This window comes from Panthera uncia, chromosome D1 (assembly GCF_023721935.1).
Source record: "Panthera uncia isolate 11264 chromosome D1, Puncia_PCG_1.0, whole genome shotgun sequence".
Taxonomy (NCBI): domain Eukaryota; kingdom Metazoa; phylum Chordata; class Mammalia; order Carnivora; family Felidae; genus Panthera; species Panthera uncia.
This window is the reverse complement of record NC_064808.1, coordinates 73,130,066-73,153,792: the sequence shown is the minus strand read 5'-3', so window position 1 is coordinate 73,153,792 and position 23,727 is coordinate 73,130,066. Positions and strand designations below refer to the sequence as shown.

The 23,727-nt window shown below is 37.6% G+C and overlaps 1 protein-coding gene across 7 annotated transcripts in view; it reads left to right on the top strand.

Moving 5' to 3' along the window:
- Positions 1-38: 38 nt before the first annotated feature.
- MRE11 (MRE11 homolog, double strand break repair nuclease) overlaps positions 39-23,727 on the top strand; it is a 78,975-nt gene continuing 55,286 nt past the window's right edge. The window contains exons 1-8 of one of the 7 annotated variants that reach the window (XM_049653835.1): positions 55-95; positions 485-541; positions 916-1,039; positions 2,674-2,806; positions 8,293-8,453; positions 15,970-16,057; positions 16,842-16,983; positions 20,226-20,340. In XM_049653835.1, coding sequence (XP_049509792.1) covers positions 1,020-1,039; positions 2,674-2,806; positions 8,293-8,453; positions 15,970-16,057; positions 16,842-16,983; positions 20,226-20,340 — 659 coding nt within the window. In that variant the 5' untranslated portion in view covers positions 55-95; positions 485-541; positions 916-1,019. The other 6 variants (XM_049653843.1, XM_049653857.1, XM_049653817.1 and 3 more) reach the window with 6 other exon arrangements.

Below are 23,727 nucleotides of genomic sequence, written 5' to 3'. Positions count from 1 at the left end.
TGGTAGCCAATGAGAGCGGGAGAAGACCTGAGTGCTACGTCATCAGTGAGGTATCGCGAGAGAAAGAGCTGCTTTTTCTCTCCCGCCTAATTCAGGTAAGTGGCCCCGCGGGTTCTGAGACCGACGCTCGTGAGTTGCTGTTGCCTTTCTCCTCGGGAAGCTCGCTCCTTCTTCCCGGGTAAAAGACACCCTGGGGGCCCGTTGAGGCTTTGGGAGAGTGAGGGTGTGGGGTAATTTGGGAAACGTACTTGCCTATTTCTGTGGGATTCGGGGAGGAAGCCCTGAGTGGATTGACTCTGGAAGAGAATGGGACGGGTCGGCTAAGTCCTGGAAGGTTCTGGTTCTGGTTTTAGAGTCCGGTGGTGTGTGTGTGTTGAGGCTTGGGATCTCCACCGAACCAGGAGGCCGGACGTGGGAGGGGTGGTTTCACGGTGGTATATACACTCTTGCCCGAATATTTTGGCCGTTTCCACTTGCTTTGCAGGCGCCGGGCGTTTTTCTGCGGAGCACGTGTTTCTTTTTATTTACAGTCGTTTTAAAGGTGGGCCCTTCTCTTTTCATAAATTAGACCTTTTCTTTAAACAGCCTTGTGTTTCAGCAGAAAGTATGGGGTCACCTCCATGCTCCAGGGTAGGCTGCACATGTAGTTTAAACATTTCTGCACACCCAGAATTGTTTGTGTGCTAAACCAAAACTGCTGTATGTGACCCTTTTTGCCCATTCATTTGATGGACATTAGTTTCCTATAGTTTAATCATAATGGTGCAATTAGAATGGCACTGGGGATGTGCCATTTTCTATTGTTGGTTCTTAAGTAAAAATGTAGTAGGTCCTTAGATGGAAATGAGATTCCAAAAATTGGTAGTCTGTTTTTAAAAGAATGTGCGTTTTATAATAATGTAATTTTGCTTTTAGTATTGGGATTTGAAATCGAGTGAGTTCTCTGACATATTTGAGCACACGACCCAGGAGTACTTGGAGAAAAAACTGGTTCCAGAGGACCTAGACTGACGGTAGAAATGAGTCCTGCAGATGCCCTGTAAGCACTTGTCTTCTGGAGTCTTTTTTGTTGCTTTGGATTTCTAAAGCCCGTCAACTAAGATCGCCGTAAAAGAAAACTTATTTAATAAATTGGCAGTAAATAAAGAGCTTACCTATGAACAGAAATGTTAGTGATCAAAAAACATTTAGAATGTTAAAAAAAAATTACTATTGTATGTTTACTAACTTAAAGATAATATTCACCTATAGGTTGAAGCCTTGCAGTAATTTGGTGTATTACTTTAGTATATAAGTTTATATTCTTAGGTTTTGTCTTAAAATAGTGAAGCTATAAATATTTTTGAACTTTTGTGAGGAAGTCTTAACTAGTCAGTGCAAGCCTATTTAAACAGTAAATTGCTCTAGCATTGAGTCAATTGGAAATGAATCTGAGTAAAATGAAAATCAATAAAAGAATCAGAAGTTATGTGGGAAAAGCATTAGATTTGGTGTCTAATTTCAGTTCCTTGGTTAATACTGTGTGACCTTGGGCAAATTAGCAGTTCTCTGAACCTTGCCTCAATTTCCTTATCTTATATATATAATTGGAACAAAATTGCCTTTCTCAGATTAATTTAAATGTTTAAATGAGAGAATTCATTTGAAAATACTTCATAAAACGCTATGTATTTTGTAACATAAATTGCTAGGGTAATGTGATCTTGAAAATATTCTGATCAGCCTGTGTGTGTGGCAATTAAAACTGTGTGCGTATATATCATCTTTGAAGTTTCTGAAGAGAAACCTTTTCTGGAAAAATCTCATATATAAAGATTTCAATTTTGGAGATATATGTGAAAGTTTTTTTAAGTTCCTTGTGGTTTAATGAAAATAGCCTGAGTGGTTAAATCCTGTTTCTTCCACTTAGTTGTGCAATAAATCATTTAATTTCTCTGTTTTGTGTTCTCATCTTTCAGAGACAGTAAATACCTGCCACTTTACATGTGGAAGTTGAGATGAGATCATAAATCCCTAAGTACTTTTTTAAAAAGAGTTAAAAGTTACATTAAATTTAGGAAAGCCGTAATAACTACTACGTTGCTGCTTCACATGAAAGTACCTTTGAATACCACCAAATTCAAATGGACTTGTAAATAATTCTGTTTTGTTACTTGGCCAAATTTGTTAATGAAACACTAACTTTGTATAGAGAGTAGAATCAAGCAAGTGTCTTCTGGGACTGCAGTGTAAGCTTATTAGCTTATGAGGATAAAAGAAGGGCTTTTTAAATGAACTGGTCAAGTATGATTTTCCTGGATGAGTACAAAATAGATAAACAGCGGGTTTAGATATGGGGTCAAATCCTCTTGGGTTTTTTGCTCTGGAATAGAATTCGAAAACAACCAGGCTCCCAGGTCCAAGGTAAAAAGGAGTATATAAAACTGGTTGTAAGAAGGTTATACTTTTTTGAAGGAGTCACAGAACCTTTTTAAAATTCATATGTTCTGTTTTGAATTAGTGGTAGGCAAACTATGTAATGTTAAAGATCTATTGGATGCTTTACATTTTCAGACCTATTTTGAGGCTAGAAAAGCGATTTTACTACATAACTGTTCTTATTTATCTCACAAATTTAGGTTTTAATTGGTTTGAGCATACTCTTATTGTATTGAAATGTTTCTTTTAATACAGTGACGATGAAAATACATTTAAAATCTTAGTTGCAACAGATATTCATCTGGGATTTATGGAGAAAGATGCAGTCAGAGGAAATGACACATTTGTAACATTTGATGAGATTTTAAGACTTGCCCAGGAAAATGAAGTGAGTTGGCTTTACATTTTTCAGTTTCTGCTATGTTCTTTTAGTCAATTGGCTCGTTGCTTCTTAAAGTTGGAGGTTGGTTTTACAGGCTCATGTGCCTACATTGCCTGCTTAAATGTCAATATACGAAAAGCCTAAAGCAGAATTAGAGTGCCTTGTCACCTTAAATCAAGTAGGAGCTACTTTTGTCAGAGGTTTGTAAAAGTTTACAAATATTTATGGGGTATTTACAGAGTGCTGGATCCTGTGGCAGTTTCTATTTGAAATGGAAAGATGACTGTCATAGTTTCTGCTTTCTAAGAACATAAAGCGTAACAGGATGTAAGATTTAGACAAATGTCCATAATGCTCAGATGCAAGGTCTTAATGTGGCAGGAACCGTAAGAAAATTATCAGCAGCCTTTCCTGGGAGTTTAGACATAGAAAAGATCACATAGAGGATAGCAAGATCAGTTTAATGAACGAGATGGCATTTAACTTGGGATTTGAAGGATGGGTAGGCTTTTGATGGGTGAAGAGCATAGAGAATGTACATTTCCCAGGAAGCAGGGCACAGAGGTGAGACAATATGAGAGGTATGTTAAGGGCACAACAAGTCAGTTTTGCTCATTTGTAGGCCATTTATTAGAAAATATGCTGAAAGACTAAGACATGAGTTGAGCTGCATCAAAGAAGGCTTCAAATGCCAGATTGAGGAGTTTGTGCCCAATCCATTGGAAGATCTTTGGGCAACAGGGTATAGCATGAATTGAAGACTGGTTTGAGGCTTTTTTAAAGTAGTGGCATGGGATGGAAAAAAAGGAAGTGAATGCCAGAGGCATTTTTCAAAGATTGGATTTGAATACTTTGGGGGTGGGTTATGGGAAAGGGAAGGGACAGTGACTGGAGTATGTTAAGTTTGGGCAAATGGTGGTACCAGTAATAGAAATAGGTTCTAAATAAGGATGAGGTACTTCTTTATGTGGGAAGGTAATGAATTCTGATTTAGATCATTTGAGTTGGGAGATTCCAATAAGACATTCAGGTCAATATTCCAGTAGACAGTTGAGATGTCCTGCTGGACATTTCGGAAGAGAGCTGGGGAGTAAACATAAATGCTTATGATTTACAAATTAGTATGTCTAACCTTGACTTTTCCTCAGTGTTCAGTTTATCTGCAAGTCTTTTGGTTCTTCCTCCCGAATGTATATGGAAACTGTTGGTTTTTTTGCCTATATATTTAGCCCCAGACTTCTATCATATTTTGCTGTAGTAGCTCCCCGTGGGTCTTTCTGTTTGCATTCTTTTTCCCTACATCTGTTCAGCATAGCAGCCAAAATGAACTTTGAAAATCATAAATCAGATCGTACCACTCTGCTGCTTAAAATCTTCCAAGTGGCCTTCTAGTGAATCTAAAATAAAATTCAAATTACAAGGCTCAAGTTGGTCTGGCCTCTGCCAGGAGACTTCTACAACTGTCTGCCTTGTTCAGTGTGCTCCATCCACATTGGCATTTCTGCTCTGGGACCTTTGCACGTCAGGTCTCTCTGCTTGGAGCACATTTTACCTTTGGGAGAGGTCTTCCCGGATATCTCCAAACACTCTTATCAATTATTCTGTTTATTTTTTTCATCACACCATCTGAAATAATATATTGAATTGTTTACTTGTTGACTATTGACCTTCCTCCACTAGAAGGTAAACTCCATGAGAGGGAAAAATCTTTTTTGCTTATTCATGCTGTATCTTAATCTAGAAAGGATCTAGCAAGCAGTAGGTAGCTTTTAATAAATTTGTTAATGAGGGGCACCTCAGTTGGTTAAGCATCCGACTTCGGCTCAGGTCATGATCTCACGGTTTGTGAGTTCAAGCCCCACGTCAGGCTCTGCTGACAGCTCAGACCCCGGAGCCTGCTCCGGATTCTGTGTCTCCCTCTGTCTCTTTCCGTCCCCCACTCATGCTCTCTCCGTCTCTCTCTCAGAAATAAACATAAAATTTAAAAAAAGTAATAAATAAATTTGTTAATGAATGAAAGAATGTCTAGTAATATCTTTTTTTTTTTTAATTTTTTTAACATTTATTTATTTCTGAGACAGAGAGAGAGACAGAGCATGAGCAGGGGAGGGGCAGAGAGAGACACACACACAGAATCTGAAACAGGCTCCAGGCTCTGAGCTGTCTGCACAGAGCCTGACACGGGGCTCGAACTCACGGACCGCAAGATCATGACCTGAGCCGAAGTCGGACACTTAACCGACTGAGCCACCTAGGTGCCCCAGTAATATCTCCTTTTAAGATGACTTCCTCTTTCCCTGAGGTCAGGGAAACTTATAGCCAAAGGATGTCTGTTTCCTGCCAGAAAAGCTTGTGTTTTTTCTTTTAGTACTAAAATACTTCTTTTCCTGGGCATAAGCTTCTTTCTTCTACTTTGTCTTTTGCTTCCCTTCTATTTTCTCAGTTCCCTTCCTGCATCCCTTAAGTTTAACACTCCCCTCCCGCAGCCCCACGCTAGTATTTTATTTACTTTTTCCCTTAGTTTGTATTTAACAAAGTATTTACTATTGAAATCTAAATTTTTCCTAACTTTAAGTGCCCTACTTTGTGTGTCTGTGCCATCAAATTTGCCTTATTTCTACTCCTTAATTCCTTGGAGCCTTTTTTTTTTTTTTTTAACTTCTAACAGTATCCGTCTCAGAAATATTGCAAGCATAATACAAAGAATTCCTTACCTTTCACCCAGATTTTCCTACATCTTACCCCATTTGCTTTATTCTGTCTGTTTACACGCACACACACTTTTTCTGAACCATTTGAGAGTCATTGCATATGTAACCACAGTGCACTTATCAAAACCAGGAAATTAATACCGATTCGATACTGTCAGATAACTTTAAGATGTTGCTGATTGTCTCAGTAATGTCTGTTACAGCAATCTGGGGGCAGGGTGGCAGAGTCCAGGTCCTACCCAGGGTTACATTTTGCATTTAGTTGTCCTGTCTCCTTAGTTTCTTGTAATCTGGTACATTTCCTCAGTCAGCCTTTGTCTTTCATGACCCAGACATTTTTGAGAAGTATAGGCTAGTAACTTTGTAGAATGTTCCTCAGTTGGATTCGTCTGATATTGCCTCATGACTGGATTCACTTTGTGGCAGGAAGACCATAGAAGCAAAGTGTGTCCTTTTTCAGTGTTGCCTGGAGTCACCAGCTTTTAAAAATATTAAAAAAATTTTTTTATTTGTGGTAGAATACACCTAACAAAATTTACCATCTTCAGTGTCTTTAAGTGTAGACTTTAACAGCATTAGGCACATTGACGTTGCTGTGTAACCAATCTCCAGAACTCTTCCTCTTGCAAAAGTGAAACTGTACCATTTAAACAACCACTCCACCTCCTGCCTGAAATGTTTTCTGTGTTCCTTTTGTTTTTCTCTATGCTGTTGATTGTGATGATTTTCTTCCTTTATTCAAATCGTGTTCATTTTTGAAGACCTAGCTTAAGTCCCACATTTTTATTGAAGCTCCTCTGACTACTCTAAGATGGAAAACTTTCCCTTCTTTCCTTTTAGATTCTTTGGCCGGGCTAATAATTAAATTGACCTAAGACACATTAACAGGAGAAAACCAAATTTTGTATGTATAGGAGCCCCATAAAAATATGAGACTCCCCAGCAGTCAGGTAATCGAGCCTTATATACCATCCTGAGCTAAAGAGAAAGGAGGTAGAGGTCTGGGGTTTCAAGGGAGGGAGATGATTCATGGGAAGATGGGAAGAGCAAATGTTGGTCATGCCACGTAGAGAAGTCTTGTGTGTGGGTGCCTGGGTGGCCCAGTCTGTTGAGCATCTGGCTCTGGATTTTGGCCCAGGTCATGATCTCACAGTGACGTCCAGCCCCGCGTGTCAGGCTCTGCACTGAGCACGGAGCCTGCTTAAGATTCTCTCTCTGTCCCTCGGCCCCTCCCCACCGCTCAGGCTCTCTCTCTCTAAAATTAAAAAAAAGAGAGAGAAGTCTTTCTGATATAAAAAGTTCTCTCTGATAATAGCTCTCTTCCTGGTATAGGCCCCCAGTCAGTTCTTTGAGGTAGTTAGGGGAAGTTTAAAAAAAGCTATTCCTGAGTCTACTAAGTCTTAATTGTCTTTAGCTCCAGTCCATGTGCCATAGTGACACTTTCGGGAGTGGTGTATTCTCCCCCTCACTACTGTAGCCTAAGTGATCTGGGTTCTTTTGTATAATTAAGAACTTAATCAAGTTTCTTTAGGTAGATTATATACTTCTTGAAAGCATGCGTGTTGGGCTTTTTTCTGTATAATTTCTTTCTTCTCTTGTTTCTAGAATACTCTTCCTTAAAGTCTCATTTATTCTTAATAGGGTAACCTAAATGCTACCATGTTGGCACTTTTTTTAAAAAATTTTTTAATGTTTTTTTACTTTTGAGAGAGAGAGAGAGACAGAAGCATGAGCAGGGGAAGGGCAGAGAGACACAGAATCTGAAGCGGGCTCCAGGCTCCGAGCTGTCAGCACAGAGCCCGATGTGGGGCTCGAACTCACAGACCATGAGATTGTGACCTGAGCTGAAGTCGGACACTTAACTGACTGAACCACCTAGGGGCCCCTTGGCACATTTCCTTCTGCACGCATTGTCCTCAGATGACTTCTTCCCTTCAGTTAGAATTAACTGTAGTGTCATTGCTGCTCCTGGTTTGTTTACATACTCCTAGTGCATGTCTGAGTCTGACTTACGTTCAGATGCATAGCCGTTTGTCTCTTCCACTAGATTCTGAACATATTTAGGAAAGGAATTGTGTTTTATTCGTCATTGTATCCTCAGGGCCCAGTACAGGGAATTGTACATTGTCAGTCCTGGACATCATCTGTTCTGTAGATTGCAGTTTCCTTAGGTGGCAGTGCCTGTGTGAGCCCTAAATAATTGTTGAATGAATTGAATGAGTAATCTAAATTGAATTGGCTATCTTGTCCGTAGGTTCCATTGAAGTTCTAAATTTATGTTTAATTTGAATAACAAAAGATAGTGATTACTCTGGGTAGCATGAGTCAGAGGTTTGGTGTAATAATTTGAAGATGGCTTTTTTTTTTTTTTAATGTTTATTTACTTTGATAGAGCCCATGTGCCTGTGGGGGCGTTGGGGGGGGTGGGGAGGGGCAGAGAGAGAGGGAGAGTAAGAATCCCAAGCAGGTTCCATGCTGTCAGTGCAGAGCTCCACGTGGAGTTCAGTCTTAGAAACTGAGATCATGACCTGAGCCAAGATCAAGAGTTGGATGACCATCTGAGCTACCCAGGCACCCCAAAGATGGTTTTTTTGAAGGTGGCCTAGGATCCTAAGTTGGAGTCAAAGTAATCAACAGACTGCAAGCTTTTAAATAAATAAAATATAAAATTTTGAATCTCCATACACATCGGTATCTTTTATGAGATTTTTTTGTACTTTATAGTTTTAACATTTTCCCCTATAAAACATACTAATTTTCACACTATTTTCTGTTGATTAGGTGGATTTTATTTTGTTAGGTGGTGATCTTTTTCATGAAAATAAGCCCTCAAGAAAAACATTACATACCTGCCTCGAGTTATTGAGAAAATATTGCATGGGTGATCGTCCTGTACAGTTTGAAATTCTCAGTGATCAGTCAGTCAACTTTGGTTTTAGTAAGTAAGTATATTTAAATGCTTAAGTGAATGTTTTCTTTTGTGTAATATTTTCTGTGAAAGACAAACACATTAACAATTAGCTATTTGACCTTCACTATGAGCTATTTTCATAGTAAGTGTAATTCTTTGAATTTCTTTATGTCATTGTGTTAATTTGTATTTCCCTAATTAATAGTGGGACTGAGAATTTTCTTAAATTTCTGTTGTACATTTTGGTATCCTGCTCTATGCATACCCTTTGCCCATTTTAAAAATTGGGATTTTTGTCTTTTCCTATTGAATTTGCAGAAGTTATTCATATGTTCTAGAGGCTAAGCCTTTGTTAAGCATGAATTTTTTTCTATCCAATCCGTGGATTGTCTTTTGACTTTTTTTATGGAGACTTGTTGACAAATACAGTACTTAATTTTGATGTAGTATCATTCTTTTTCCTTAATATTCATACTTTGGGGACTGACTGTTGATAGTCACCTAGAACCCCATGTTGTAAAGATAGTCTCGTGGTTTTTCTTAAGCATTGCACAGGATACCATACTACATGTGGTTGAAATGTTCTCTCAGTTTCCTCACACTGTGCCAGCTTCTCCATCTTTTCTTACCTTTCATTTCCATGGTACTTCTGAAGTATACTGGTCATTTTGTAGATTGTCCCTCAATTTGGGTTTTTCTTGTGATTAGACCAGGATTAAGGGTTTTCAGGAAGGTATTCCATAGAGGTGAAGTGCTCTCTCATAGCATATCTGGAGTACACGCTATCAAGTTGGCTAATTACTGGTGAGGATAACCTTAATCTCTTGGTTAAGGTGGTGCCTGCCAGGTTTCTCTGCTGTCAAGTTAGGATTTTTCCCTTTTCATCCACTCTTCATTAGAAGTGAGTTGCTAAGTCTAGCCTGCACTCAGAGGGATTTAAGTGTCACTTCCTGTAGAGAGGAAAGAGTATCAAAGGAGATGGGCATATTAAAACTACTGTAGTCATTAGTAAGTATTTTGGGGGAGATATTTGAGGCTGTGTACCTATTTATTCTGTGTCGCCTTAAAGTTTGTCCACTAATTTTAACATTCGTCAGTGGCTCTTGCCTATAGCAGTTTTAACCGTGGTGTTCTAATGCTGATTTTCCATTTCCCACGTTTTTCTGCATTTATTAATTAAAATTCTTCTGTAAGGAAGATTTGTCCCTTGTCCCCGCTTGTTAATTTATTGACTCAGCTATCAGAAGGAACTTCTTCAATTGTCTATATCAATATGAACTCATTTTTTCCCTTTGTGTTGTAATTTAATGCAATTGTAATCTGTTTTGTTGCTCAGAGGATATGTACAAAGGTTAGCCATTGGGTACTTTTTCAGATTGGCTCCTCTCTCCTTTTGACTTACCCTCATTTTCCCCTCCATTTCCTATTTTTTGGCATTAGAAGATGCTCCAGATGAATTGTTTTCCCTTCCCTAGCTTTAGACTCATCCATTTCTTCAAGGAGTCCTGGTTCCTTTGGAAAAGGTATTTGAAAGCCCAAACCTAGATGCTAGGCTTGCACATTGCTGTCACCTTGTCACTGCTTCTAGGGTCTCTCAGTGCCCAGAGCTAAGAAACAGATGCATATGCATGGACCTATCTGGATTTGTTTTTTATCTATTTAACTATCTGTATTTTTTCTTTCTCTTTTTATTATGTTTGTCTATTTTGAGAGAGAGTGTGTGTGCAAGAAAGTGGGGGAGGGGCAGAGAGAGAGGGAGACAGAATCCGAAGGCTCCAGGCTCTGAGTTATCAGCGTGGAGCCCGACACGGGGCTTGAACTTACGAGTCTGAAATCATGACCTGAGCCGAAGTTGGACCCTCAACCGACTGAGCCACCCAGGCACCCCTAACTATCTATATTTTTTTTTAAATGAGTTCATGTTGGGAGGTAAATTTTTAGAGATTTTTGTATGTGAGAAAATGGCTGTATTTAACTTTGCTCTGGGTTGATAGTTTGGCAGAGTGTAGAATTGGATTTTAAAAGTACCTATGATTTTTAACATATGTCGTTGTTAGAAATCTGATCAGTGTCTTTACCTGTCTCCTATCCAGATCCAGAACGTTAGTGTTTTCTTCTTTCTCTCATCTTATTTTTAAACTGCTCCCCTCACCTTTGCAGACATGTTTACCTGTTTCTTTGCTCACTATTGTTGCTTCTTACATTTCATTTTTTCCCTATGGATTCCATGTTCTTCTTTCTAAAGTACTGTTTTCAGTAGTTTTTTCATTGAGTGTCAGTGAGTGGTAAACTCTTATTTTTTGGTTGCTGTTGAGAAGTCTGCTATCACTGTAGTTGCTGGAAAACAGTGTAATATTGTGATTAAAAGCATGGATTCTGGTACCAGACCATGTGAATTCGTGTCTTGGCTCTACTTTACCTTACTTTTATATAGTGATGATCTTACAGAGTTGTTGTGAGGAGTAGTGGAGTTAATAAGAAAATTACTTAGAATAGCAACTGGCAGAAAGAAAATTCTCAGGTAACTATTAAATTTTCTCATTGTCCTTAGCATTTCACAGTCTTACTAGGACATATTTAGTTGTGGATTTAGTTCTAATTGTTCTGCTTGGGTACCCTCATGCATTTCAATCTAAGAATTATTTTTTTCAGTAATTTTAGGAAGTTCTTAACCATTACGTTTTCAAACATTGTTGCCTATTCTTTCTGAATATTATTTATATCTCTTACTGTTTTTGTTATATTGCCCATTACTTTATCTCTTTGTGCTGCATTCTGAATAATTTCCCCTTCTAGTTTACTAGTTCACATAGAAAAATAGACAAAAGAAAAGGTAGGGAAAGTCTGAAAGAGAAAACCACTAAATAATGACTAGCCCTATTACATATTAAAGTATATTAAGCCACATTAACAAAATGAGGGATGAAAATTATATGATCATCTCAATAGATGCAGAAAAAGCATTTGACAAAATTTAGCATCCTTTTATGATTAAAAACTCCCCCAACAAAGCGGGCATATAGGGAACATACCTCAATGTAATAAAAGCCATATATGACCCAACCCACAGCTAACATCATACCCAGTGGTGAAAAGCTGAAAACTTTTCTTGTAAGATTCGGAATAAGGCAAAGATTCCCACTCTCACCATTCCTATTCAACATCAATTTAGAAGTCTTAGCTTGAGCAGCTGGGCAAGAAAAAGAAATAAAAGATATCCAAATCAGAAAGAAGGAAGTGAAGTTGTCTCTAATAGCAGATGATAATGTTATATGTAGAAAATGTGAAAGACTCCCCCAAAAAACTATTAGAACTAATGATTTCAGTAAAGGCCCAGGATACAAAATCGGTAGACAGAAATCAATTTTATTTCTATATACTAACAATAAGCCATCAGAAAGAGAAACTAAGAAAAGAAGAATAGGATAAGAAAAAGAGTAAAATACTTGGGAATAAATTTAATTAAGGAGGCAGAAGAGCTATACACTGAACTATAAGACATTGGTGAAGGAAACTGAAGACAAAAAATGGAGAGAGATTCTGTGCTGGTGGATAAGAAGAATGAATATTGTTAAGCTGTCCCTATTACCCAAAGTGATCTGTAGATTCTGTGTAACCCCTATCAAAATTCTAATGGTTTTTTCCATAGAAATAGAAAAAACAATCCTAAAATTTGTATGGAACCACAAAAGACCCAAAATATCCAAAGCAGTCTTAAGAAAGAAAGACAAAGGTGGAGGCATCACCCTTGCTGATTTCAAACTATATTATAAAACTATAGTAATCAAAACAATGTGGTTTGGGCATAAAAATAAGACATCTAGGTTAGTAGAACAGAATAGAGTACAGAAATAAACCCATGCATGTTTGGTCAATTAATTTATGACAAAGGAGCCAAGAATATACAATGGGGGAAAGAAGAGTCTCTTCAATAAATGGTATTGGGAAAACTGGACAGCCACATACAAAAGAATGAAGCTGTCCCCTTTATACCATACACAAAAATCAACTCAAAATGGATCAAAGACTTGAATGTGAGACCTGAAATTGTCTAACTCCTAGAAGAAAGCATGGGGAGTAAGCTCCTTGACATCATTCTTGGCAGTGATTTTTTTTTTTTTTTTGGATTTGAAAACAAAAGGAAAAATAAACAAGTGGAACTATGTCAAATTAAAAAGCTTCTGCATAGTGAAGGCAACCATCAACAGAATGAAAAGGGAACCTGCCGGATGGGAGAAAATATTTCTAAGTCATACATCTGATGAGATGTTAACATCTAAAATATGCAAAGAACTTCTATAACTCAATAGCAAAAACAAAAACAAAAGAAGACCAAAAATCCAATCCAATTAAAAATAAGCAAAGAAACCAAAGACATTTTTCTGAAAACATACAAATGACCCAACAGGTATATGAAAAGGTGCTCGAAGTCACTAGTCATCAGGGAAATGCAAATTAAAACCACAATGAGATATCACCTCACACATGGCTATCATCAAAAAAATAAGAACAAAAAAATAAGAACAAATGTTGAGGAGGATGTGGAGAAAAGGGAACCCTTGTATACACTGCTGGTGGGAATGTAAATTGACTTAGCCACTATAGAAAACAGTATAGAGGACCCTCAAAAAGTTAAAAAAAATAGAACTACCATATGATTAAGCAATCCTTCTGGATATGCATCGAAACAAAATGAAGAACAGGCTCTCAGAGAGGTAATCTGCATTCCTGAGTTTGTTGTAGCGTTATTCACAACAGCCAAGATACAGAAACAACCTAAGCGCCTCTCCGTGGATGAATGGATAAAGATGGATTAAGATGATGTGGCGTGTAATATGAATATGAAATACTATTCAACCATGAGAAAGAACATCTTGCTATTTGCAGCATGGATGGAATTTGAGGGCATTACGCTCTTAAATAAGTCAGACAAAGAAAAATACTGTGTAACATCACTTAGCATGTAAAATCTAACAAAGCTGAACTCGGGAACAGTCTAGAATGGTGGTTATCCAGGGCCAGGACTTGAGGGAAGGATAGATGTTGATCAGAGTATTAAGTTGTAGTTACAAGATGAGTAAGTTCTAAGGATCTGATGTACAGCATAGTGCTTATAGTTCGTAATATTTTATTTTATACTTGAAGGTTTCTGTGAGTACATTTCAAATAATCTCGTCACACACACACACACACACACACACACACACACACACACACACACAAAATGGGTGTGATGCTAGTGTTAGCCAAGCTGTAGTGGTTATTTTGCAGTATACGTGTTTCAAATAATACATTGTATAGCTTAAAGTTCTACAATGCTCTATGTCAATTATTTCGTAATAAAGTTAGAAAAAATATAATGCCTCAATAACTAAAAATGTAATATGACTCATGAATTGGTAAGCAGGTAAGTGAAAGAGTAAAGAGATCCAGAAATAGACTCAGTACATGTAGGAATTTATATTTGGAGAAGGTGGTGTCATATCTCTAGGGAAAGTATGGATTATTCAATAAGTGTACTAGAAGAAACTATTAGACATTTTTTAAAAATGTAGATATGGGAAAGGCTTTTCTGTGTATGATACAAGCTGAGAAGCCATAAAAGTAAAATTGATGTTAGTCTTTGTAAAAGTAAATTTCTGCAGGGCAAATACCGCCTAGAACAGAGTCAAAAGTCAGTGAGAGTTAAGGTAGGGAGAATATTTGCAATGAATTTCAAATTAAGGTCTAATTTCCCCAATAGATAAATAGTTCTTTTGACCCCATTAAAAAATCCAAGAGTTAATAGAAACATGTGAAAAATACAGACATAGTTCACAGAAAAAATAAAGTGACACTTGGACATATTAAAAGAATATGAAAAATACAAAATGGAGTCCATTCATAAGAAAGATACTAAGTTAAGCTCTACTGAGATATTTTTCTCTTGTTAGATTGGCATAGATCAGTGATTCTCAATTCCAGGGGCACATTGTAGTTACCTAGAAATCTTTCAAAAAAAAAAAAAAAATGATGACAATCTGTAGGCCAGTTACTCTCTGTGTCATGGGCATTGATAGATCTTAAAAGATTCCTAGATAATTCTAACATACCGCTAGGGTTTAGAATCCTTGGCATAGGTTTATTTTCTTTTTTAAGTTTATTTTAATTTTTGAGAGAGAGAGAGAGAGCAGCACGGTGGGGGGGGGGGGGCAGAGAGAGAGGGAGACACAAAATCCGAAGCCAGAAGCCAGGCTCCAGGCTCTCAGTGTCCTCACAGAGCCTGATGCAGGCTCATACCCATGAGCCGCAAGATCATGACCTGAGCCAAAGTTGGACACAACCGACTGAGCCACCCAGGCACCCCGACTGCTGGCATAGATTTAAAAGCTTGATAGCTTATGTTGATGGAATAAAGGGAAAAGTTGTCTCTTATGCATTGCTGTTGTATTGTGTGTAAATTTGTCCAACTTCTATAGACAGAAATTGGAAGTATTTCCAAATTTACAAATTCATTCTTGTCCTTTGACTAAATACCCTTCTGGATATTTTCTTATATTTGCACAAGGGCAACTTGGTACAAGAGTACTCACTGTAGCATTATTTGTAAAGCAAAAACACTGAAAATGGTCTAAATGTCCTTTGGTAGGTAACTACTTAAACACATTCTGATAGCCCATTCGATGGTGTACTGTCCCACCAGAGAATGCACAAGGAAGCTCTTTATGTACTGATGTAGAATGATTTCTAAAACATATTAAATGAAAAAGCAGGGTGCAGAAATCTGTATTACACTACTATTTGTATAAGAAGGGAGAAGATGCCATTTATTTGCTATGAAGGTATAAGATATTTTTGCAGAGATAACACTATGAAGTTTCTAATGGCATCTGCCTCTGAGAGGAGGAGCTAGCTGACTCCAGGGGCAGGAGTGGGTGGGAGACTTTTTATTTTTTGTTTTTTGAGAGCAGGGAGGGGCAGAGAGAGAGGGGGAGAGAGAGAGAGAGAGAGAGAGAGAGAGAGAGAGAGAGAGAGAATGAATCACAAATGGTCTCCACACTGTCAGAGCAGAGCCTGATGCGGGGTCAGAATCACAAACTGAGAGATCATGACCTGAGCCAAAACCAAGAGTCAGACACTCAACCAGCCGAGCCATCCAGGAGCCCCGTGGGTGGGAGACTTAAATTGCACAAGTAGTAAGTGATAGAGCTGGAATTTTGAAGCTTGGATTCCAAAACGGATGTGTTTCCTCCCCTCTCTCTTCTTATACAAAGGCCTTTAAAAATTTGAAAGCCTCTTTACTTGCCATTAGTCAGATATCCTTCTCTTTCATACAATTCACAAGCACCATATACTACAGTGTTTTCTTTAAAGTGTAGTACTTTGAAGCACTTCAAACTTGGAATGAATTGTTGCCTGTCATTGTATTTCTTTCCAAACTAGTGGTCTTCTGCCAACTTATCCAGTTTGCGCATAAATTGTATTAATTTTTTAAAGGAGGGTATTGTGGAAAATAGCTTTTGTCTTGTATGGAAACATTAACTTTGTGTTTTTGTTGTTTTTTTAAGGTTTCCGTGGGTGAACTACCAAGATGACAATCTCAACATTTCGATTCCAGTGTTCAGTATTCATGGCAATCATGATGATCCCACAGGGGTACTTACTGGGTTCTTACAGTTTGTTGTCACTTTAGTTTGTGGAAGGCATTCTTGTCCTTTCCAGAAATTTTTCGTCAGTTGACTCAGAAAGTCAAGTTGACTTTGTATCATTCACATAGTCTTTTATATTGCTTTTTAGATAATTTTTAAAAATCTGTAATAGTAGTTGGTGTGTGAGGTGTGCTTTTATTTCATTAGTGCTGAGTTGACAATAAGTAACTCGAAGTAAGGATAAATACCTAACATTTGTATGAAGCTTTCAGTTTACCTGGTGCTTTTGTGTCTCTTATTTCAAAATTTCACCTGTAGAAAACGATTTTTCATGGACAGTTCTAAATCTAAATTAGATCGTCTTATTACCTGTTTGATATGGAAGGACCTTATAAAGGTCCTACACTTGAAATATCTTTTTGTTTTATCTGATCATGAACACCATAAATCACTACTTACCTAGTTTTCTTCCCCCCATGGCTTAAGAGGTCAGCTTAATATTACAAAGCACTCATTTCATGGCTGGTTTTTATTTTTTGGTGGCCGAGACATCCTAAGTTTTGATGAAATGTTAACGTGGCATTTAGCATGTGGTTCCAGGTGCAGTAGGTCATTTGTAATTGAAGAAACATAGCAAATACTTTCACTATTGTAATTTTATTTTGAGAAGACACTGTCCTGATCTATGTTTTAGTAAGTGGTATATGGAATATACTTTTAATAGGTAATATGATGGAGATTACTTATTTTTAGATATATACGTTAATATTCTTTGAAAACATTCTACGTAGGCAGATGCCCTGTGTGCCCTGGACATACTAAGCTGTGCTGGATTTGTAAATCACTTTGGGCGTTCAGTGTCTGTGGAGAAGATAGACATTAGTCCAGTTTTGCTCCAAAAAGGAAGCTCCAAAATTGCTTTATATGGCTTAGGTAAGATGGTTTTATTTTACTGTTTATGACAATACATAATTGTTTAAGCAACTGGGAAATCACATTCTGGAATGAACTTTCTTGCTGTTTGGGAAAGAGTGAGGCAAATCTAATTATTCCTTATGCGTGACCATAAAAAATGACAGAAGGTTTTAGTAGAATTTTTTAGTATTTAGTAAGACCATTAGCCCTTGATACTTCTTTCATTGGAGGTTTTGATTAAAAAAATGTTTTCTTTTACTATCTATTGTTTATTTTTTCTTTCTTTTAGACTCAGATATAGAATCCTGAATGTTAGAATTGTAGAGTAATTAGAAAAACTGCATTTTAGGGGTGCCTGGGTAGCTCATTTGTTTAAGTGGCCGACTCTTGATTTTGGCTCAGGTCATGATCTCACAGTTCATGAATTCGAGCCCCACCAAAGCTGTGAATGCAGAGCCTGCTTTGATCCTCAGTCTCCTTCTCTCTGCCTCTCTCCCCTCATGCTCATTCTCTGTCTCTCAAAAATAAATAAACATTAAGAAAAAGAAAAACTGCATTTTGGTATCTTGGAAGTCTTTGAAATGTCTGAAGCTTTGCTGTCTAGTACAGTAAGTACCAGCCTCAGGTAGATATGGGGCTGGTCTGCGTTGAGGTATACTATAAATACAAAAATCACATCAGATTTCAAAGACTTAGAAAAAAAAAGTAAAGTACCTTATTAATATACTAGGTTAAATAAAATACATTAAAATTAATTTTACCTGGCTCTTTTTACTTGTTTTAATGTGGTTACTAGAAAATTTTAAATTCTGTATTTGGCCTGCTTTAGTGGCTCACATTATGTTTTTGTTAGACAGTGCTAGTTCAGATCTGTCATCTATAATGCTCAGAAAATTTGCTTTATCAACTTGACTGTCCTCAATTTATTTAGTGTCCAGTAGGTAAAAAAAAAAAAAAAAAGCCTTTTTGCTAGGCTTGTAGCCATATGAACAAAAGATCAAAGAATATTTTTAGACTGCATTCAAAGTCTATTTGTTGAGTCTTCCTTGGATTAAGTTCAGGTTGATATTTTGTTTTATGAATGCAATAGCTTTAGTAGTTTTATTGTGTATAGAGTTATAAAAATTATATTCTATGTTAAATCAACCTTAAAGTAGTACCCTGAGAGAAATGAGAAATTTCACACTGTAACCTTTGCATAGTTTTTATTATTTTTTGAGTGATTTTAGTGTAATAGAAGCCTTAGAAGACCTTATTTACTTAATTCTCTTCGAATATGTTTTTAAAAGTATAATTATGATGGATGGTTTATTTAAATACTTTCTCTAGGGCGCTTACAGTCTTTGTCCAGTTTTCATAATTTCTAAAAAGTAGAAAAGCATCATGGTTATCTGTAGAGAGATGGAAAATGAGATCAAAGTGTTATGTCTGATTTCCCAGGTGATAGAGCAGGAAGTGAAATACACTTTTTAAAAAGCTACTAACAGGTATTTTAATCACTGCAGTATTAGGGGTCATATCTGCAGAAAATCATTGATCCTCCTACTTTCAGACTAAGACCCTGTTATGCCTCAGGCACCCCCTGGAATATCCCTCAGTCTCCATTTTCTCCCAGAGTCTCATTCCATCCTGTTCTCTTCTTAACTGGACTGCACACACACACACATACACACACACACACACACACACACACACACACCCCAATCCTTCTCTCTACACACTAGAACTCTATAGTTAGCAAATTCCCTCCTATCATCAGTTTCTTCTCTGCATGTTGCCTCCACTCCGACTTATAGGAAACTAGTCCCTAAGGCTCTGCTTCCCACTCACTTCTCACAGGCTTCTTACAGGTCTTAGGGTGGAGTGTGAGGGATCACTGTTCTCCCTTCTCCCTGCTTGCCATTTCTTTCCTATCTGCAGACACCCTGCCCCCTTGAAGCTAATTGCCAGCTGGCTAGACTGCCCTGTCCTTTCCCTCAAATTTTTCACCTACTTACCTTCTAATTGTGTCTGTGTTCTCAGAGCTTCAACACCTAAGTAGATCAGTCAACCTTCTGATGCCTTGGGCTTTGTATGCCTTGACTTTTTTGTTTCCAGTTTATATGTTCTACATTGCACCATCTGTTCCATTGGTCACACTCTAGAAATTCTCTTTAAGAAGCTAGACTTGTAGTTCTTACATTTCTGCATTGTTGGCTTTTCTTCCAAGGTCTTCCCTAATGACTGCATAAAGCAGCAACTTGTCCCCTCACTGATAACTCGCCACTTAGCATCTTTTGTCCCTTTTACAGTATTTAAAAGTGTAATTTGTGTGTTTACTTGGTTTTTTTTTGCTTCTTCCATTAGACTAAGGTGATTCTTTAGGGTACAAGAAGAATTATTTAAAAGTCATTATATTATTAAAAAGCATAATATCTTTATTTAAAAACCATATATAAGGGGGCTGGGTAAGGACTAGGCATCGGTGGCTCAGTCTGTTAAACGTCTAATTCTTGATTTTGGTTCAGGTCATGATCTCACAGTTCACGAGTTTGAGCCCCGCATCAGGCTCTGCACCGACAGTGTAGATTCTGTCCCTGTTTTTCTCTGCCCCTCCCCTGCTCACTCTCTATCTCTCTATCTCAAAACTAAACATTTTTTTTTTTTAAGGTTTAAAAAAACCAAATATATAAGATTATTTTTAAATACATTTATTTTTTTATTTCATCCTTTTTAATGTCTGTATTTTATAATGTGTATGTTAGGTCAAAAGTATGTATAATAAAGGGATAGTGGAAAACAATATTATTAGAAATTTTAATAAGAATTTAAGCATAGAAAACTCAAATTTTTATTCTGTATTTTCCAGATATTGAAGGTATGTATGCCTGACATGCAAATTTTTTTTTTTTTTTTTTTTTTTCTCCAAAATGTTTGTTTATTTTTGAGAGAGAGAGCATGGGAGAAAGCGGGCTCTGTGCTGACAGCAGAGAGCCCGATGCGGGGCTCGAACTCATGAACCATGACCTGAGCCGAAACCAAGAGTTGGATGCCCCACTGACTGAGCCACCCAAGCGCCCTGGGAAACATGTTTTTAATACATGTATCTTCTTAGCTGTCATGTGAGAACCTGGAACATACTCATTTGTAAATAATGATACATTTCAAATGTATCTCTAATAAGAACATGAAATACTTAGAGAAGCACAAAATTTAGAAGTGAAACATTCTTTTTTGAAAACTAAGTAAGAAACCGGTTATTAAAATAACATCTATTTCAGGGTCCATTCCAGATGAAAGGCTCTATCGAATGTTTGTCAATAAAAAGGTAACAATGTTGAGACCAAAAGAAGATGAGAACTCTTGGTTTAACTTATTTGTGATTCATCAGAACAGGTAAACGAATTTTTTGAAAAAAACTTCTTTTTAAAATTTTGAGTCAAGTATGGAGGTTCCTTAAATCTCTGTTTCCAAGCTTCCCAGTTTCCATAAAATGTTCCTTATTCTTTGAAAGTTGTCATTAAAGGATCATGCAGAACTTAACTGTGCTTCGTCTGACTGCATTGTGAAATCTGTTCCAATATATATTATCTGTAAAGAATATGACATGTGCAAGAATAACCATAAAATCAAATAATCTTAAATTCAAGTAGAACACTACCAGTGCATTATCCCATGCCCTTCTCTGACCCTGTATCTTTCCACATACTCCAAAAGGAAGCACTATTTTTAATTTCTATTTAATCAAATCCATTGCTTTTCCTTATTGTTTAATTGTGTATATCTGTCCACAATGAGTATTTTATTTGGTTTGGTGTAACTGGGGCCCTGCTGTATATTTTGCAGCTTAGTGTGTTCCACATTACATTACTAAGATTCATCCATTTTGATGCTTAAAAGTGTAATTAATTTTCACTGATATGTACAGTTCTACTTTTTCACGTGTTGATGAATATTCTGTGTTACTTCCAGAGTCTTGCTTTCTTAAACCTTTTTGTTATGACTACTCTTACATGCATCTCCTGGTGCATGTATGCAGGTGTTTTTCTGGAATATATTAAATATAGCTAGATCAGTTTTCTTTTGCTAGTATTTTGAAGAAGTTTAATCTGTTGGTAGGGTGCAGGATTGATGGAAAGGAAGGAAGACTTGATGCAAGGCTTATTATGTGACCACAGATAAAATAGTGTGAAATGATGGTAGTGATGGGCGTGAAGATGATGTGGAAGGGACAAACCTGAGAAGTTATCAAGGAAGAATCCAAAGGAATTTGGGCCTGATTGTGTAATTTATTACTTACTGAACAGGTATTTATTGAGTGCAGGATCCCTGGCACTTGAACCCACTAAGTTCTCAGTGAAAGGAGGGCTTTAGAAGGCAGCCTTGCGTTGCCTTATGTACATTCTGAAAGAAACAGCTTTGAAGGAGGAGCAGGCCAGAGCTGTAGTAAGTGTGGTCTCCATAGAACTTTGCACCCCTTGGGAGTGTGCTCCTTCTCTTGCTTAGGGTTTCCCAGTTCTGCTACACTTTCTACTTTCCCAAAGTAGGGAAAAATCGGGAGGAGAAATCATAAGTGATTGATTCCAAGAGCTGCAATCAGAATGTGAGATGGAATGGCAGCGTTGGGGTTGGTAATGGCCAGTTGCTGGTGATGTTCACAGTGATCATTTGATGAAGGTGGTCTGCTCCAGGTTTCACCATTGTCAAGGTCCCATTTTCCATTCTGTAATTAATAGTTTGGTAAAAATACTTTGAGGCTGTGTGAATATCCTGTTTTGCCTTAAAATTTTGCCCGCTAATTCTAGCATCCATTGGTGAATCTTGTTTCTAGCAATGCATACTATGATGTTGTGTTATTTTTTAATTCCCCTCATTCTGTCTGCATTTATTCATTGAAAGTCTTCTGTAAGGAAAATTTGTTGCTTCTCTCTCGTTTATTCATTTTTCTATTTATGTTGTTATGGACTCAAGGGTATTTATTTTATCCTTTGAGTTATAATCCAGTACTATCCAGTTTTTTTGTTGTTGCTCAAATTCTTCCAGCTTTGACCATTGGGAGTTTTTTTATATTAGCTTCTGTGTCCTTTCAGCATGCCTTCTTCTTTCTTTATGCATTTATGTATTATTTATTGAATCTTCCTTAACTTCCTTAACTTTAAACTTCCTTAACTAATAAGTACATTTACTTATTTTTTACTACCACAAGATGCTTCTGCCTCATCTTGTGTTTTTCTGCCCTAGCCCTGGAATCAACCACTTCTCCAAGGAGCCCTGATTGCTTTTATTGGAGAAGAGTATTTAGAAACCCAGATATGGCCACTAGGTGTGCTTACTGCTACTGGGGCCGTCTTAGCCCTCAGTAATCAGAGTTAAGGAAATATGTGTATATGTCCTAACCCATGCAGACACATCTATATTTGTGTATTGACATATGTGTTACACACACACACACACACACACACACACACACACACACAAAAGCATGAATTCATACTTACTCTAATCCAGCCCTACAGGGTTCATTTTTGTCTTCTCCCTTTTCTGTTTTTTTTCTTTTTCTTTTAGAGAGAGAGAGAGAGTTTGAACAGGGGAGAGGGGTAGAGGGAGAGAGAGAATCTTAAGCAGACTCCATGCCCAGCACAGACACCGAAATGGGGCTCAGTTCCACAACCCTGGCATCAAGACCTGAGCTGAAATCAAGAGTCAGATGATCAACTGACTGAGCCACCCAGTGCCCCATTTTTTTAATTTTTCTTTTCTTTTTTATTTGAGAGAGAGAGTGGGAGCAGGGCAGAGGGGCAGAGGGAGTGTCTTCTCCCTTTTCTTATTTGGGAGTTCTTTCTCTAACAGAAACCTGGATCATTTTATCTATAGTATATTTACTTATTTTTTCAATCTTGGTTGACATAAGGTAATTTTTTAAAATTGCTGACCTGTACCCCTGTGAGAAACAAATTTACCAACTAGTATACAGTGTTTATGTAAGTGATTTTTGTTTTTAGCCTCACTATATCTAGTCAAAACACCACCTCTAGGGGCGACTGGGAGGCTCAGTCAGTTAAGTGTCTGACTTTGGCTCAGGTCATGATCTCCTGGTTTGTAAGTTTAAGCTCCACATCAGGCTCTCTGCTGACAGCACACAACCCTCTTCGGATCCTCTGTCCCTCCCTTGCTAGTGTTCTTTCTCTAAAATAAACTTTAGGGACACAAAGAAAACACCACCTCCAAGGTTACTTAGGCCAGCTCCTTTGTCTCCCTCCCACTTTAACATAACTGTGCAATTCTTTTGTAGTACTGTTAGATGCATTTGTCACCCTCTGCATTCTTAAGTACTTCATTGTTTTCTAGAGAGCACTAGTCCACGTGCAAGCCAGGGAGGAATTGAGAGAGTATCTTAAGCAGGCTCCAAGCCCAGCATGAGGCCAGACGCAGGGCTTAATCTCACAACTGTGAGATCATGACTTTATTTCCCATTTGTTTCTATACTTGGGCCCGTTTGTTTTTCTGGCTGCGAAAGAAGGAAAGCAGAAGAGCACTTTGTCATGTAATATATTTCCACAAGGCTGTTTTGATCGACTTCTAAGTCAAAAGTCAGATGGAAGTCACAGAGTCAGCCCACAGACATAATCTTCCCTCTGCATGCAAGAGTTGGTGCTCTGTGAAGGCACGATTGTATCATACAATATTTGAGTTATGCTTTGTTTCTTCAGTAACTGTGATAATGTTCCCTACATACGTGTTTTTTACACAAAAACATTCTTAGATATACAAGCCTGCTGCTGC